Source organism: Convolutriloba macropyga, chromosome 5 (assembly GCF_964194025.1).
Source record: "Convolutriloba macropyga chromosome 5, txConMacr16.3, whole genome shotgun sequence".
Taxonomy (NCBI): domain Eukaryota; kingdom Metazoa; phylum Xenacoelomorpha; order Acoela; family Convolutidae; genus Convolutriloba; species Convolutriloba macropyga.
In genome coordinates, this window is record NC_134472.1 from 15773636 (window position 1) to 15792510 (window position 18875).

Sequence of the window (18875 nt, forward strand, 5' to 3'; positions counted from 1 at the left end):
AGATCAATTTAATCAAACACAAGTTAAAAAATCTGGAAAACTGTCCTATTCTCTTGTTAAAATTTTTTCATTCATTTCACAGTTCATTGCCTGCGTCTCTCTTAAAGACGTAGTGGTTACTTGTTGAAAATCAAAAGATGAAACAATGAACATCTCGTTTTTTTCCAAGGGTCTCAAATTTTGATTATGTTGGTGTTTTGTCTGCATCACACAAACGACGAGGCCTTCACGGTAGTTTTACCATTACCCGCCTTCACCCCCACCAGCTCCTAAAGGTCACGGGCAAATTTGTCCAATCTGTGCATCTCTTCTTCGTTTTTCCTATGTAAAAACATTGAAAACACAATACTGCAAAAAAGACACTTAGCAAAATTAAGCATAATTAAACGAATTGCGCAACCCGAGTTCGCAAAAGTGTCCAAATTTTAATCGCGAAATTGAGATACAAGCTACGTATTGTTTTTTCGAGCGCTACGAATCGCAAATCTGCTCGATTTATGTATTTTTTTTTGCGCGTAACTCGATTTTGCACTGTAATCTGCAATTAAGCCTAATTTAATGCGCGTTTTAGGGCATGTAAAAGTGATAGCTTATAAACCAGATAGCTCAACCTAAGATTGCAAATTCCCCACGAGAAAAAAGAAATGACTGAAAATTGTCACTGATTGCTACTTGCTGCCAGAAGTGTCAATGTATTTTGTTCTGTAGAGTGATCAAACAAATTTTCAAACTGCATTTCAATAATATGTACAAAGATCAGATGATGCTGAAAAAGATCAATTTAATCAAACACAAGTTAAAAAATCTGGAAAACTGTCCTATTCTCTTGTTAAAATTTTTTCATTCATTTCACAGTTCATTGCCTGCGTCTCTCTTAAAGACGTAGTGGTTACTTGTTGAAAATCAAAAGATGAAACAATGAACATCTCGTTTTTTTCCAAGGGTCTCAAATTTTGATTATGTTGGTGTTTTGTCTGCATCACACAAACGACGAGGCCTTCACGGTAGTTTTACCATTACCCGCCTTCACCCCCACCAGCTCCTAAAGGTCACGGGCAAATTTGTCCAATCTGTGCATCTCTTCTTCGTTTTTCCTATGTAAAAACATTGAAAACACAATACTGCAAAAAAGATACTTAGCAAAATTAAGCATAATTAAAGGAATTGCGCAACCCGAGTTCGCAAAAGTGTCCAAATTTTAATCGCGAAATTGAGATACAAGCTACGTATTGTTTTTTCGAGCGCTACGAATCGCAAATCTGCTCGATTTATGTATTTTTTTGCGCGTAACTTGATTTTGCACTGTAATCTGCAATTAAGCCTAATTTAATGCGCGTTTTTGGGCATGTAAAAGTGATAGCTTATCAACCAGATAGCTCAACCTAACATTGCAAACTTCCCACGAGAAAAAAGAAATGACTGAAAATTGTCACTGATTGCTACTTGCTGCCAGAAGTGTCAATGTATTTTGTTCTGTAGAGTGATCAAACAAATTTTCAAACTGCATTTCAATAATATGTACAAAGATCAGATGATGCTGAAAAAGATCAATTTAATCAAACACAAGTTAAAAAATCTGGAAAACTGTCCTATTCTCTTGTTAAAATTTTTTCATTCATTTCACAGTTCATTGCCTGCGTCTCTCTTAAAGACGTAGTGGTTACTTGTTGAAAATCAAAAGATGAAACAATGAACATCTCGTTTTTTTCCAAGGGTCTCAAATTTTGATTATGTTGGTGTTTTGTCTGCATCACACAAACGACGAGGCCTTCACGGTAGTTTTACCATTACCCGCCTTCACCCCCACCAGCTCCTAAAGGTCACGGGCAAATTTGTCCAATCTGTGCATCTCTTCTTCGTTTTTCCTATGTAAAAACATTGAAAACACAATACTGCAAAAAAGATACTTAGCAAAATTAAGCATAATTAAAGGAATTGCGCAACCCGAGTTCGCAAAAGTGTCCAAATTTTAATCGCGAAATTGAGATACAAGCTACGTATTGTTTTTTCGAGCGCTACGAATCGCAAATCTGCTCGATTTATGTTTTTTTTGCGCGTAACTTGATTTTGCACTGTAATCTGCAATTAAGCCTAATTTAATGCGCGTTTTTGGGCATGTAAAAGTGATAGCTTATCAACCAGATAGCTCAACCTAACATTGCAAACTTCCCACGAGAAAAAAGAAATGACTGAAAATTGTCACTGATTGCTACTTGCTGCCAGAAGTGTCAATGTATTTTGTTCTGTAGAGTGATCAAACAAATTTTCAAACTGCATTTCAATAATATGTACAAAGATCAGATGATGCTGAAAAAGATCAATTTAATCAAACACAAGTTAAAAAATCTGGAAAACTGTCCTATTCTCTTGTTAAAATTTTTTCATTCATTTCACAGTTCATTGCCTGCGTCTCTCTTAAAGACGTAGTGGTTACTTGTTGAAAATCAAAAGATGAAACAATGAACATCTCGTTTTTTTCCAAGGGTCTCAAATTTTGATTATGTTGGTGTTTTGTCTGCATCACACAAACGACGAGGCCTTCACGGTAGTTTTACCATTACCCGCCTTCACCCCCACCAGCTCCTAAAGGTCACGGGCAAATTTGTCCAATCTGTGCATCTCTTCTTCGTTTTTCCTATGTAAAAGCATTGAAAACACAATACTGCAAAAAAGATACTTAGCAAAATTAAGCATAATTAAAGGAATTGCGCAACCCGAGTTCGCAAAAGTGTCCAAATTTTAATCGCGAAATTGAGATACAAGCTACGTATTGTTTTTTCGAGCGCTACGAATCGCAAATCTGCTCGATTTATGTTTTTTTTTGCGCGTAACTTGATTTTGCACTGTAATCTGCAATTAAGCCTAATTTAATGCGCGTTTTTGGGCATGTAAAAGTGATAGCTTATCAACCAGATAGCTCAACCTAACATTGCAAACTTCCCACGAGAAAAAAGAAATGACTGAAAATTGTCACTGATTGCTACTTGCTGCCAGAAGTGTCAATGTATTTTGTTCTGTAGAGTGATCAAACAAATTTTCAAACTGCATTTCAATAATATGTACAAAGATCAGATGATGCTGAAAAAGATCAATTTAATCAAACACAAGTTAAAAAATCTGGAAAACTGTCCTATTCTCTTGTTAAAATTTTTTCATTCATTTCACAGTTCATTGCCTGCGTCTCTCTTAAAGACGTAGTGGTTACTTGTTGAAAATCAAAAGATGAAACAATGAACATCTCGTTTTTTTCCAAGGGTCTCAAATTTTGATTATGTTGGTGTTTTGTCTGCATCACACAAACGACGAGGCCTTCACGGTAGTTTTACCATTACCCGCCTTCACCCCCACCAGCTCCTAAAGGTCACGGGCAAATTTGTCCAATCTGTGCATCTCTTCTTCGTTTTTCCTATGTAAAAACATTGAAAACACAATACTGCAAAAAAGATACTTAGCAAAATTAAGCATAATTAAAGGAATTGCGCAACCCGAGTTCGCAAAAGTGTCCAAATTTTAATCGCGAAATTGAGATACAAGCTACGTATTGTTTTTTCGAGCGCTACGAATCGCAAATCTGCTCGATTTATGTATTTTTTTTGCGCGTAACTCGATTTTGCACTGTAATCTGCAATTAAGCCTAATTTAATGCGCGTTTTTGGGCATGTAAAAGTGATAGCTTATCAACCAGATAGCTCAACCTAACATTGCAAAAGTCCCACGAGAAAAAAGAAATGACTGAAAATTGTCACTGATTGCTACTTGCTGCCAGAAGTGTCAATGTATTTTGTTCTGTAGAGTGATCAAACAAATTTTCAAACTGCATTTCAATAATATGTACAAAGATCAGATGATGCTGAAAAAGATCAATTTAATCAAACACAATTTAAAAAATCTGGAAAACTGTCCTATTCTCTTGTTAAAATTTTTTCATTCATTTCACAGTTCATTGCCTGCGTCTCTCTTAAAGACTGTAAAATTGAACTAACCGTATTAGGATGACCATAAACACAAAGGCCGACGGAGTTGTTGAGGAACCAACAATAATGCAAATTTGCTGAGTTGTTTACTTAACACCAAAACCCACCATAATTCGACTCGTAATATTGCAAACTAGTAAACTGTATTGAACGTGAAAATGAATAAAGGTGTTCGAAGAGGAGTTAAAATCATGAAAGTGTTAGTGACAAGCCGGGAAAGGAAATTAGCAGACCGGGAACTAAAGAGGAGGATGAAGTCGTTAGACATGGAAGCGCATGTGCTGATCCGTATGTCACAGATAGCACAGGGGAGGTTGTTTGCTGCAAGGGGAGAAGAATCGAATAGTGGAAATGAGTCGGAGGAGGAATGGCTAAGAATAATGAGGGCGGAAGAGAGTCAAACTAAAACTGTATAGACTAAACTTAAACTAATATCATCATCTCATCATCGCATCATCATCGCATCACCATAGCTATCGTATTGTATATTTGCCTTTGAATTTAGTTTATTGTGGTTTCGGGACAACTTTCCGCACCGGGCTAACATGACCCGTTCCGTCGTCCGTGACCGAAAATGCAAGGTAGATTGCGGGAACCGATGGGCCAGCGTGCGTGCCCGTGTAACATTCCCATTGACCCTCTGATTGTCCAGGGGAACTAATATACACGTAAATATTCGCTGATAATGACCGGGCAAGCATCCGTAGGTCGGTCGAACTCAATTCGGTAACGTCTTCGACCGATTCACTCGAACGAACCCCATCGGGGAGGTCGAACAAATAACGGTCTGGTCCTGATTTTCGCAGGCGTTTCACCCAGTCCTCGATAATTCCGCCAGAGTTGCGGGCACCCGTTAGTACTACTGATAGAGCCGAGCACACGCAGTTGTACCTATGATGACCAGTACGCAGAGTCTCGATTCGGAACTGGGTGACGTCAAGAGATTCCGAACTAAAACGATGCAGTTATTTAATTATCATCGTATTTAAACGTAGCACGCGATATATACTATAATACTCACTTTTTGAAAGCTGGAGAAAGCGGGTGGGTACCGTTAGAAGGTATCCCCAATTGTTTGCACAGTCGTTCTACCCGCCGCTTGTCGAGGTGAACCATAGGTCCGGTTTTGCGAACTCCGACACGCTGTTGGCACTTCCGACAGCTCGCCACCACCTTCCTGCAGAATTGTCGTAACCGCTCGACGTGGTACTTCGTGCGGATAAAACTTTCCAGCTGTAAACGATCAGGGTAATTTCTATCCCGGTGTTCCATAATCAAAGTAGCTAGCGCGTCTTCGCTATGGAGGACCCGTCTTCCATCTCGGTAGAGTTTCCCATCGCGAATTGTGAATAGTCGAAGCTTTGTTCGGAAATGTCGTTCTGCACGAGTAAGAAGCTTCGAGGATGTCATAGAGAGCTTTTTGTAGTGTAGTAACTTGTTATATTCGTTAACATCTATTATAACTGAAAGAAAATAGAGTTTTACAAAATTCGTAATTTTGGCCAAATCTGAAAATTTTTACAAGTTGGGACCGAAAATCTGTCCACCCCCCCCCCGATTTTTTGAAGCCGATATGGCTGAACCAAGCTGGGGTCACCATCACCTTAGGGCACCCCTAAGCTATTTACAAACCAGGATTGGTAGTGCCAGCTTTACCCAGTCCGGAGCTATTAACACTTATGAGGAAAAAAAGTGATAATTTTGGGGAAAATCCGAAAATGCTGATTTTTGAGTTTCATGGACTCTAGTCATACTAGGGTGCAATAAGGCCCTGAGCCTACGCCTGATTAGGCGGAATACGAACCATACCCCCCAAACCGCCCTAAGTAAACAAAAGACCCGGAAACACATATTTCGTAGGTAACTAAGTATAAGTCGACTTGTCGGCCATTTTGATATTTTTGCTTGTTACGGACGTATGACGTGACCGGACCGTAACCCTATAGCGGACAAGCGGACGTGCGGACGGTACCCTAGGAACCCCCCTATGTAAACAAATTGCACGTAAGAACGGAAAAATCTGGAATTCGCATATATGTAAATTTGGCGGCCATCTTGACTGATATCTAATAAGTAAGTTTGGTATTTAACACGTCACCTTATTACGGCAGTGGTATTACGGAATGTAAACGAAGTAGCCAACCGTGGTATAGAAGGCTGAAAACCTTGTGCAATAATGACGGTTATTTGGTTTGAGTAAACAAACTGTTTGCTCGGCTCAGTATATAAGCGGCTTACACTATAAGCGCGGCGCAGAAGTTGCAAATCGCGAACGAGTTAATTATCGATTGTTTGGCATAGTTTGCCGGTATTATTGAGCGAGAGGCTCTTGTTAATCGTTATTAAGCGTCGTTGCGTTAACTTCGCCGGAGCGATTGAGCGAGAGGCTCTGAATAGTCGCTGTTATAGAATTAGAGTTATTTGGCTAAGTTTTGCCTGATTTGATTGAGCGAGAAGCTCTGATTAGTCTTTGCGGTGCGGTTACATTATCGAGCACCGATTGCTGTTGCAAGTGAGCGAGAGGCTCTGATAGTTTGCGGGATTACCGACGTTTATAGCGGGTAGATAAACGCGTAGAATCGTATCGTTCCGTGGGAATTTGTCTAAACGTAGAAGTTTGTTGTGCTTAAGGATTACCAGTCAGTACTCTGAGTAGTTCTTAAGTTTATTATAGTTAGTGCTGTAAACTGTTACTTTAGTTGGGTTACCATTGTACAGTTTGATTGTTTGTTGTTATATTTACTATTATTCCATTAGTTACTTACATATTTAGTTATTAATTGAATAGTTGCACTAACTGTTTTGATCGAGCCGGAAGAGCAAATAAACGGGCAAATAACAAGAACGAACCACCAAATAAAAACCTTTCGAATTGTGAGATCTGGGCGCTAGTTCCCGTTCTAGGCTGCCTAATAAAGTTCAGAATCTTACAAAGACGTAGTGGTTACTTGTTGAAAATCAAAAGATGAAACAATGAACATCTCGTTTTTTTCCAAGGGTCTCAAATTTTGATTATGTTGGTGTTTTGTCTGCATCACACAAACGACGAGGCCTTCACGGTAGTTTTACCATTACCCGCCTTCACCCCCACCAGCTCCTAAAGGGAGTGCCGTTCATACTGCTAGAGTAACAGTAATTTGCCTCAACTAGGAGCCATGAATCTTGGCGCTTTCTCGGTAACTTTTTTTGGTTTTCCCCTCGTTTCATGGTATTTTTAGGTTGATTTCATTTAATTAGTTATAGAAAATTCTGACGTTTTCAAATCATCTTTTTGTGTTCATTCTCACTTGTCCGGGTACTTCCAGAATTGCCCCTAATTAGCTGATACTTTCCCGAATAGCATCCAAATTTTAACGCTTATTTGACGTAAGTATTCCCGGAAATCAGATTATTTTATTAGAGAAATAATCAATAACTACTAGGAACCATCGTTTCTGTCGGGATTACCGTCATTTATCTCGCCAGGAAATAAATTACCCAGAAAATTATCAGGAAACGTCACATTAGGTTTTCTCTAAATCAGCTTACGGGTTCAAGGAACATGCAACACTTTCACAAAGGACGACTGTTCAAAATCGGAGGGTCATTGATTGAGTTTACCCATTTTTAACCATCTGTTTGCGCAAAATTTACATTATAATTAGTTTCACTTTTTACAAATTTGAAAAATATTTTGGTAGCAATGCATATTGTGTACAAAATGAACTACAAATCTTAATGAATTTCAAAATCTACGAGTTAGGAAACGAATTGACGAAAAAGAACAACCACCAAAAGAAGAAAAATCCCAATAAAGTCATGGTGGTACAGTATGTATTCTACAAAATGAACTACAGGTCAGTAGAATTTTCAAATTCCACAAGATAGCGAACAAATTGGTGAAAGAAAACCACGGTAAAAAATCCCAAAAACAACGTTACAAAATTCATTTCACCTGATATTCCGTAACAAATTTTACAAGGAACCATAATATCACAGAAAACAATAGACTCTGAATGTATATACGCCCCATTACTCGTATCAAGAAAAGAATTGGAAAAAATAGTCCTAAAAATTTAATTATATGGTCCCGCTTAAAAGCTACTTGCAGAGACCTGCAAGGTTGTGTTTAATAAACTCGGCATCCGCAGGACTTACAATAATGTTTGCAGTTGCAAAATGAGGAACTCGAATAGCAGATCAATTCAAAAACAGAAAAAGGGCTTATAGAAAAGAAGATTTTACCACTGCTCTTTTCTACTGGATTAAAAAATAACCGGTTGGTTTATTGTCAAAAAATGCTCATAGTTGAACACTTGAAAATAACCGAAAACAATGGGATAATCAACTTGGCAGTTTTCAAATAACAATTCTTGTCTTTTGAAAAACGTCTTTTGTGATTTTTGCGAATGTGCTCTTGCCAATTTTGCAATTTCTAACTTTTTTCTCGAACTTTTTGGGTTTCGAAACTTCTGTAATGATCACCCAAATTTGTCGTTCTAAAGCTACAATGCACGTGAACTGATGTCATTTACAAAGCTTGAGGTTTTTTCCAGCGTGTATTATCCAGAAACACCTACCACAGAGAAAATAAATTTGTGTAATTTCAACGATTGTCAAATCATCTTTCAGTGAAAACAACTGTGGTCCCCACAAAACAACTTTGATCCCAACAACTGTTGTCTCCACGAAAACGAATGTGGTCTCCACAAACACTCAATTTTTCTATTTTTAATTTGAAGCTACCAAGCGCCCTTCCTCTCCGGTCTCTTTAGGATTGATTAAAATTTCAATAAGTTAGCATGTTTTTCACATAAACCCGAAATATAATTACAACCCGAGCGAGATTTGCTACGGAGCAAAGCCCATATGCTACGGAGCAAAGCTACGGAGCAAAGCCCATATGCAGTTGCCCATATGCAGTTGCACATTCACTTCAAAGCTTTGACTCACTTAAAGCAAACAATTTCATTTAAACGAAAAATTCAGATTTTTGAATACTTTTACTTAAAAATTCATTGCAGCTATGACGCACCACGGTGAATACATCGCCTTCAGTTTAAAATTTAGCAGATGAAATTTCAAATTTCGGATTCCAATTGAGAAGCGTTCATCGTTACGAAATGTCATATCTTCGAAATACTCCATAACGTTAGAATTTGAATCATTTGATCCTAAAACATTTGAGATAAGGCTCAGAAGGAAAATTGATTTCCAAGTTTAAAGAAAAATAAAAAGTCCACCGCAACAAATGTCAATGAAAAACGGCACGTTAAACTTCAAAATAGTTTAAAATGATAAATCAAAGTTTCATTTGATGAGGCAATTTATATTAGATGAGGTGTAGCCTAGCGAACTTCAAAGGTACACTTCCAAAGCACTAGGGATGTGTTCGCTCCACTGGTCTCCGAAAACCTGAATGAGACCTTAACCTCTATGCAGCTAAGGCTTGCTTTAAATTGCTTTTACATTTCCACCAGACTTAAGTTATGAATAAAGCAAATGGGATCACACAAAAATCAAGCAGTCAAGCATAAGGTCAATTGAGATCAAAAGAAAACTCTAAAAGAAAAGTGCAAAAACAGTCAAGCAACATTTTTAATCAACACCTGTTGCGATAATAGCAGTTAAATAAACTGCCAGTGTAATAAATTTTAATGCCCGATCGACACTGGAAAAACACTTCAGCATGAGACTACGAGTTTATCACACTCTTTTATTGCCACTGTTACTAACTAAATAGTGGCAATAAAAGAAGGGTGATAAACTCGTAGTCTAATGATGGAATCAGTTTGATAAACTTGTAGTCTAAAAAACATGATCGCAACAGAAGTTTTAAAAAAAATACCACGCGGTTGTTATCGCCCTCGAAGTCATCATAACACCTCGGCTTCGCCTCTGAGTTTGATAACTTCTCGGTGGCGATAACAACCGTGTGGAAGTATTCATTGGCAAAGATTACATACTATTACAATAAATGCTCCAAACATCAGTTGAGAACAATCATTTTTTTCTAAGAATGCCACGTTCTACTCAAACAACAAATTTAACAGCCTCGTGTGTAACTTGATATGTGGTTAATTAACCGGAAAATGCATCAAAATAACAAATATATGCATTTATGGGACTAAAAAGGCAAAACGGTAACTAATGGGACCAAAAAGGAACTAGACTAGAAACTACAGAAAAAATTGGCAGGAAGGGGCCACTGAGCCCACATATAGCTCCTACGTTGAAACGAAGACTGGCATCTATTAAAGAATAGCATTGAATCTTTAGCGTTGATTTTACTGCATTCATGAAAAAACAATGCGACGGTTCCTCATAAAATACCAAGGAAAATATCATTGTATTGCCACGGATACCTAAACTGGCCCAAATATTGCATTAGAAAAGACAGAAGAATACAAAATTTGGCCTGAATACTGTGTGCTTCAGAAATTCACCAAAATAAGGACTCAGAGAGGCTCAACAAAATTGAAACCCAGATGCTACAAAGTTGGATGGAAGACCTTGCTCCTATATCACTGTCAATGATCAATAATTCTCGCTTAAAAATGTTAATTGTAAGCTAAAAGCGACAAAAATTTTCGGATCTATTATGTTCCCTGACCCCAGGCGCACGTGCTATTTTCTTACATTGTAACGTGCAATATATCAACATATAATTTGTAACTGGGGTCAAAAAACAGTGGGGGGTGAAACAGAATAGATCCAAATTTTATTGGAAAACGATAATTGCAAGAAAGGAAATCCATGAGGTGAAAATTTCCTCATCTTTCTGTAATTTCCTCACAAAAAAGCACACAAAATGTTCTGGCAAAAATGTTCACTCTTTTACGTAATGTAAAAATAGCAATATAAAGTTCAACTTGGGAACGGGCGACCATGGCAATGACATTGGATAGTTAACCGATGCCAAACCGTCAAAGCTCAACAATACAAGGGAAATCGATTGTGAAGCTTTGAAAGATTCCTCTGATTTATACCTCCGATTCCTAAGAAAGAACTCTTGAACTAAAAATTTGGCGGCCTTTCCTAAATCAAATCAAAATTTATCAAAATTACAAAAATTTTTGATAAATTTTGAACAGTGACGAACAGTGAAGCATAATTTTTGCAATGCAAAAGGATTCAAGTTGATTTTTGGCTCTAAAAATTGCACCACTTTAGTCTCAAAAACAGGTTCAATCAATGAGAAGTCCCATTTATATTCAATGGAGCCTAATTCATAAATATTGTTTTTTTTCTTAATAGAATGAGTTTTTCATGGGTCAGACAGAGCTTTCGTAGTTTTTTCATGAATTCTTGAGTTTTGCCAGCATTTGTTCTCTTTGTAGTATCACGACTAAGTCTATTTGATCTAAGGTCTTTTTCGCTATCTAACGGGCTTCTAGTGAAACTGTCCAAGGCTTTCCGTTAATAGCTAATGTTTCTTTTGCTAATATAATTCGACAATTATCACAAATGCAACATGTATTTTTGGTTTAATGACTTTTTAGTCGAAATAGCAGTTTTGGCCAAATTGAGGTATTTTGCTATAAAAAATTATTCGAACTGTGATGGGGCGCTGTCTTTTCCATAATTATATTTGCCTTTTTCCATATAAATTATATCCCAGAACGATTTCAATTTGAACCTAACTTTTAGGCAACAAATTTAGTTGCAAATGGCGGCCAATTAATATACAAAATTTTGCGAAAAACTCAAATTTTTTGCTGGAACAATTTTTCCAAAAAACTGCGAAATTTTAGATTCTGCCTGTTTTCGTTGTTGCTGAGCAGTTTCTTTACTTTGTCTCAGTAATACCATGTCTAATCGGATTCAAATATGCAGCATAAGTTAATATATTTGCAATTTTTTAGTTGAATGCTTACATGCTTCCAACTTATGGTTAAGAAGTTTGTTTTCAAGAACTAGTTGGTTTTTGATAATTGTCAGTTTTCATCACGTTATAGCGTAGTCTCAGCAAAGTCCCATTCTCTTTCAAGTCAGTTGTGAACTTGTCTGCTTAGTCTGCACTTGTTTTCATCATTCATATGATAGTTTTTTTGACTTTGAGACCAAATCATATTGACACATTGCGAACAAATCAAGTATCGCACTAAGCCTTGAACACAAAATTGCTTGTTTAATGTTTTTAGTGAATAGGTTAAGATTTGAAAGTCTTCGGACACCATTTTCTCCGAAATTAACTGGTTTTAATTTTTGCCTGTATTTGTTCTTTGAAGTTGTATGACGATCTGGATAATGACAGTTCTCAATGATTTCCATTGGAGAAATAAATGAAGCCAGTATTGATTTCAGTTGATAACTAAGTATTTTCAAGACTTCGAAATTAATTGTTTTCAAGTATTAACGTATTTTTTAACTATCTCTTTTTCTTTTTAAGTTCTACAAGTTAATTATGTTCAATAAAGACATGTCCCATAATTTCCTCTGAAAAACAATTCAATTTTTTGGTTTGGCTTGTATATTATGCTATTTTGACATTTTTATTAAGTTTTTGTTAATAGAATAGATTGACATCTAGGATTGGTCTTAATTAGTGCTTTGGATCTTTTCCGTTTGTGCCCCCCCCCCCCACTTAGTGCGTGCTATTATTTGCAAACCCCAGAAGAACGTTCCATATTTTTACATTATAATTTACCATGTAATGACACGTGCTTTAACTGGGGGAGCATAACGTATTGGGGGGGGGGGGGGGGGGGACAAACGGACAAGATCCAGTGCTTTTTAATTATTTGTTTTTTGTTTGTCTTACCTCGTGTTCTTTTTAATGGCACGCATCATTGTTCCTCTATAGAGCATTATTTACTTCGTTTAATGGTTTGAGCTCAAAGCAATGTTTTAATTGGACACACCAATTATTTTCGAACAATATTTGAATTTTTGTAAGTTTTATGTCTATTCCGCATTTGGTAGACAGTTAAGTAGAAAATAGGGTTGAGTGGGGTCGGAACATTATGTGCAAACACACATCTCCGAGCCTCCTTGTAATGACTCGGATTTTCAAATCCAGGTTGAAATTTACACGATTAAATCAAGTTTGGCTGACATTACATTTGACTTTTAGTAGTACCTGTCGCTATTTAGTTAAGCAGCTGTAAACTCTGAATGAAATGAGATTAACCCACAAAAATCAAGGAAAAAAGCTTGAGTAGTAAAAGGTCAGGCAACAAAACGGTTCAACAAAAAAGTGCATAAATAGACCAACAGGACTAAAAAATAATTTCTATAACGTCTGTTTTTTAGCAACTAATAAGTGAGTGCAGAAGTCATTTTATTTTAGTGAAATTAGCCATGTATGTTAACAAAGCTTGACTAATGATTGATCTAAGACACTGCAGACTGTAGGATCAAAAGCCATCACCACTTAAATTCAGTTATTAAGCTCAAAGGGAGAATGTAATCAGTGGCATTGCGAGCGTTCTAGGTTGGGTGAAGTAAGTAGGGGCAGGTGGGGGTTAGCTTCGGTGGAGGTAGGTAGGTGGCAGGGGAGCTGGGCGTGGGTGTGGCAGGGGATTTGGTTTAGTAGGGTGATAGAAAACAGACAATAATAGAGGGCCTGTCATTGGCTCATTTTTGTTCTTTCGCTATACGGCCCTCATAAAGAGTTTCGAAACAGCATCATCAAAATTTAGAATTTATAAATTGGGAGAGTGAACCAGTAAAATGCAGATAGAATTTTCAACAAACAATCCACAGGTTATGAGCTGTTTCCATCAAAAATCACGTTTTCACAGATGCAGTCAGTTATCCACTTTTTTCGAACAATTTAAGATTGTCCAATAAAAAAAACATCCACCACAGATTTGGAAACAGATCGAAATTTAAATGATTTCAGACATAAAACAGTAAATCTAATAAATACAACGCTTTCTATATAAAATTAGACAAAATAGGTCAAATTAGATCAAATTTAAAAGAATGAGAGTTTTGACTATCTAAATTTAAATGACTAAACTTAATAGGAAAAGGAATATCACTATATACCTGAGCAATGAAACAGCACAAGATTTAGATGACAAATTGGCAAATTGTCAACATCTAATGTCGGCAAATTCATTCTAAAATAAATTAACTGTGTTGTGGTTAATGTTCTATGAAAACTATCTAGAAAACAAGTCAAAATATTAGTTCGATGCGCATACCACATATAATTAGTATTTTATTTTCAAAAATAGGTCTTCAACAAGTTTTTCATTCTGTGTAATTACTTGCTAAAATCTCTTCTGGGCGAATATCTGAACCCTTTAATGATGAAATGGCACATCCTTCGCAGTTTACAACGTCATAGCTTAATGATGAACTTCCGGCGGTTGATTCCGAACCATCTTCTTTCAGCTCAGGCACATCACCGCGTTGGTCACGAGTTCTCTCGACCGCGTTTTCAGCTCCCTCGATTTTCGGGTGGGGTGTCTCAAAAAATATTACGTCATCGGTTGAGCTATAACCTGATTGGTCGTCACCAATTTCAGAGCAGTTTTTGTCTTCAAAATGGCTTTCGGATCCTGTCGGCGACATCAGCTCCACGACGATTTTAGGGGCATCAATTTGAGAATCGGGGAAGTTCAGAGTCCTGTAAGTGTCCATCGATTCCAACTTTGCCGCTCCTGATGGTTGGCATGTTATATTTGTCAGGCCAAACGTGAGGTCAAAAGACATTCGACGATGTTCGGCCCTCGGATCTCCCGAAGCTGTCAAACTGGGGTTGTCCGCAGTTTCGCAATCATCATGTAAAGAGGGTGTTGATCCATTCCGACTTGTATATGATCGGAACTGTTCCATTGCTTCGAAAGAGATCGAGGACCTGCGACTTGCAGGATTCGAGTGAACTGAGCAATAACTCACAGGTCTACTGGTCGGTTTCTCTTCTTCTTCGTCTTTAACGTTCACAAGCTCCAAATGCAGTCTTGCGAAACATAAATTGGTTCCAGTTTTCTCCATTAAATCTTTGACCGCCGAATTCACGGCGTAAATGAACCACCCAAAATCGTCCGAAACCGATGGCAACCAGTTATATAGCTTACATCCCGTTACATAGATAGCTTCTAGAGGTAACCTTATAGGTAATGTTATAAAACCTATTAATTGGACTATTTTATACTCGCAAATTTGGTTATACAAAGATTCGTTCATTGTGAAATTTTGGAGTAATGTTACGATCTGTTCGGGCAAGATAGCGTTTTCTTCGTCACGCATACGCCTACATTCAGGGCAGTTTTCGCAGAACGCATCATCGTCGCCTTGGCTTTGAGCCGACGCTGACAAGTGACTGGATCTGCTGAGAGAGTTCCGTGTCAACCGTGTGACACTACGACCGATATAAATCTGCTCTCTAGAATTTGTGCGCTTTCTCGACAAAATTGGTGCAACTTCTAAACTTTGTGCGCTTGGAGCTAATTGGCGCTTTAACTGTTCGGTGGTTTTGCGTCTAGGAAACTTTGCGAGGTTGAACAATGTTACACTTGAGTTAAGACACTGTTGACAAGACATTAGCTTATGGTTTTGGAGATACTTAAAAGCATCATTATATCCACGTTTACACAAATCGTTCAGCACTTCATTTGTGTTCGGAGGGTAGAATATTCTGGCAAATCTAGTGACGTTTTCGGCAGTGAGTTCCATTCTGAGGTTGGTAACGTTGATGTAGTTGAAAGTGTGATTGTCATCGGAGGGGCAAATATCAGCAGCTCCACTGAAGGGCGCCACTGTTATAGTGTTATCATCTATTAGTGGCAAATTACAAGTAAAGCCTCCGTCGATATATCTCTGACCTTCAAAAATAGGTGGAATTAGTCCCGCAAATAAAGGAATCCAACACGTGCACACTAAAGCATTCATTAATTCTTCTCGTGAACTAAAATGGCTCACAATTTTATTCTTTCGATCTGGCAGCGTCGTCAAGGATAGATGCAAACGACCATTACACCTCAAGTGCGCGTCCGGAGGTAGAAACTTTTCCATGCCCTTTCGCATCAATCCAATCAGGTCAAAACTGGGATGAAAAGGTCCGAAAGTTCTGGACCTTGCTTTGCGTACCATGTCTAGAGACCATCTTGTGGCTTCAGATAACTTACACTCACACACCGCACATGCAGCGATAAGTCCACCGGCCGAGCATCCGGCAACCTTCCCATCAAATAGATAGGGCGCGTGTCGCTGGATACAGGAGGCCACGCCAATGTGGTACAATCCCTGGAAGCCACATCCAGAGAACGACAGGTGATAATTTGGGGTCTCACCTACTTGCTGTATCCCCAGATCGGGTTCTCCAACATTCCCACATTCATGGCCGGCTTCTTGATTTTCACTTGATGTCACCATTTATAGTGTGACAATGTCTGAGTCAATTGGTAAACGAAGTCCTTTGTTGAAGTAGTTGCTTTATTTGCAGGAAGGCGTTTTGATCGACTGCTAGTGATCTCTTCAAACTGGATTAAGATATCGTGTCAAATCACTTCTTGATCTGAATGTTCCCATGACTGTGTTGCTTTTAAGTCAACAATGAACACCTCTGAAACTGTTTAACCTTCACAATGTAAATTGCACACATAAGCAGAAATTCCTTCTGAGGTCATCAACTGAAAGCCAAATGCTCTCAAGGTACAGCAAATATTTATATTTAGTCATACCAAGGCAGAATGTCACAAGTTAAACAACACCGAGTTGTTGTGTCTTTGGATAGTAACTGGTTCAAGTGCAGGACACCCATTTTCGATTTAAATTATGAATTCAACTAAAAGGTTTTGATTTAAAATCAAGGATAAAATTATTTCACCTTTTTAGAACGGAAACTTACGTCAATGTTAAACAACTGTGAAGAAATTTAAATACTGAACAACTTTTAAACGTTTCCATATTAAGAAAAAAATCACGCGTCCTCAGCACTTACATCCAATAACATTACTTTTCGAGATTAAAATGTGCAAACAAACAAATCACTCTCATATAAGAGAAAGATTTAGGCGAACAAAATCAAAATTGAGTTCAAATTTTGGTTTCTCACTCCAATTGACAAAAACCAACTGACGTCGGTCAAACCAGTCCCTCAAACGACACTTGTTTGGCACTAAATTGACAAAACCAATAGCTAATTGTCGCAAGTGTTGTTTACAATTTAAAACTCTGGAATTTAACACGTGGAATAAGAAACTAAAAAAATAAATGCTCTCCAGTTTATGTTTCAACGGCAAGATCACAATTAAACAAACAGAGCAGTCTCGATAGACATTTACAAGCGGAGAGTAGATTTACCCGATTAGTATTTGAAATCTGTTTTCAATTTAAATACATGAGTACACTTAAATCGGATTTCCTTATGCTCGTGTTTTGCCACTTCTATCCAAACATTGCCATATAAGGAAAATTTCAACTATCCTTTTACGTATTATGCAATGGAGCAGAGAATTGAGGCAATCAAGGGGTAATGAAAAACCAATGCGTAAACGCCGATGAATACATCGAGACTGTTTTTAATGGACTTTCCACATCAGCAAGAATGGAGTTGCCGCATGAAATGACTTCTTACAATTGTAAACTTCTTAGAGCTGTTTGAACTTAGCAACCATTTTGTCCTCAAAAACGTGTCACCAAACGACATCCTGTCAAATGATTCAACATTTAATGATAAAGGAACTTGAGTAAGCATTTGACAACCACAATGGCTTCTATTTATATCTTTAATTTATTACCCCGCTCATCCACATTTTTGACTTAAATTGTCTACACAATGAGGAAGAGATAACAATCAAAAATTCACACATTATTCAGCAAAACACTACATTAATAAACCAATGCCACATTAGATGGCCGATGATACCTGCCATTAAGAAGACAAACTTAAATTTCAAACAACAACAAACATTAATTATCTCAAAAAGTCGATGTCTATACTTAAAAGAAAACAAAAACAAAATCAAAATGTAATCATATAAAACCTAATAAACAAGACAAATTAAGCTGTGCTGCACAAAAAAGTAATGGGACCTGGCCTAAATGAGACTCTGGAATAGTTCGACAAAAACAGAAAAGATAAATATCAAAGTTTCCATTTTTGAAAACCATTACTTTCTAAGTGATTAAAACCATTAGGAATCAACTGAAAGGTTAAAAAGGTTCATTTATTACTCTTGAGGTACATTTGTGGGAGCAATTGAGGCGTCTTCAATTAAAACTCTTGAGGAAGCAATTAAGAAAAGTCATTATCCAGAAAAATTCTACAAAAAGAACGAAAAGGTCAAATTAAGAAATCAAATAATTTAACAAAACTGTGACGTGGAAGTTAAAACAATAGGCAATCCACAAAAGCATTAAATAGGTCCAATTGCGGATTCCCATTCTTTCAACAAGAAAAGGACTTCCCCATTAGAGCGATACTGGCAAGGAAACGAAACGCCAACCTCAAAAAAGGGCAAATATTGAGAAATAGCAATCTTCAAATGAAAATGCGTAGTATGAAAGCCAACAAACCATTAGTAAAACATATAACACATTGAAAGGTGGAATTTTAGCTCGCTGGAAAGAGGATGTAATCTGTCCTTACAGACACTAGCTAAATATTGACAAAAGTAAGATAACAGTAAAAGTGGCAAAGCTCAAAAATTCATTGAGTTTTTTAGACAATTCCTTTTCGAAAATCACAACACAGGCTTTAAACAGAAAACTGAAACAGATAATCATGCAACAGTTTAGAAAACCCATTGGGTTTGTTCATAGTGAGACACAGTCACAAGGCTACAAAAAACAAACACGAACAAAACGCAAAATTTCACGAAATTTTACGACACTGCAGTAATGAAACCATTAAAACCATGAGACACCATAAATCGTATAACCAAAACCTTTATTCATTAGATATCTGTTGTATAGTTCAACTAAAAAATGATAAGACCAGTCAAAAAGAGACAAACTAAGCGA

The 18875-nt window shown here is 37.3% G+C and overlaps 1 protein-coding gene across 1 annotated transcript; it reads right to left on the minus strand.

The window, feature by feature from the left end:
* Positions 1-13578: 13578 nt before the first annotated feature.
* On the minus strand, positions 13579-16623 carry LOC142339164 (1-acylglycerol-3-phosphate O-acyltransferase Pnpla3-like). The gene has a single exon (XM_075388958.1). It carries the CDS (start codon positions 16281-16283, stop codon positions 14157-14159), a length of 2127 nt encoding a protein of 708 aa, XP_075245073.1. The 5' UTR covers positions 16284-16623; the 3' UTR covers positions 13579-14156.
* Between the last annotated feature and the right edge of the window lie 2252 nt (positions 16624-18875).

What these genes read in the sequence shown, in the direction of transcription:
- LOC142339164 (XM_075388958.1), bottom strand. Translation starts at nt 16,283, where the DNA reads ATGGTGACATCAAGTGAAAATCAAGAAGCCGGCCATGAATGTGGGAAT.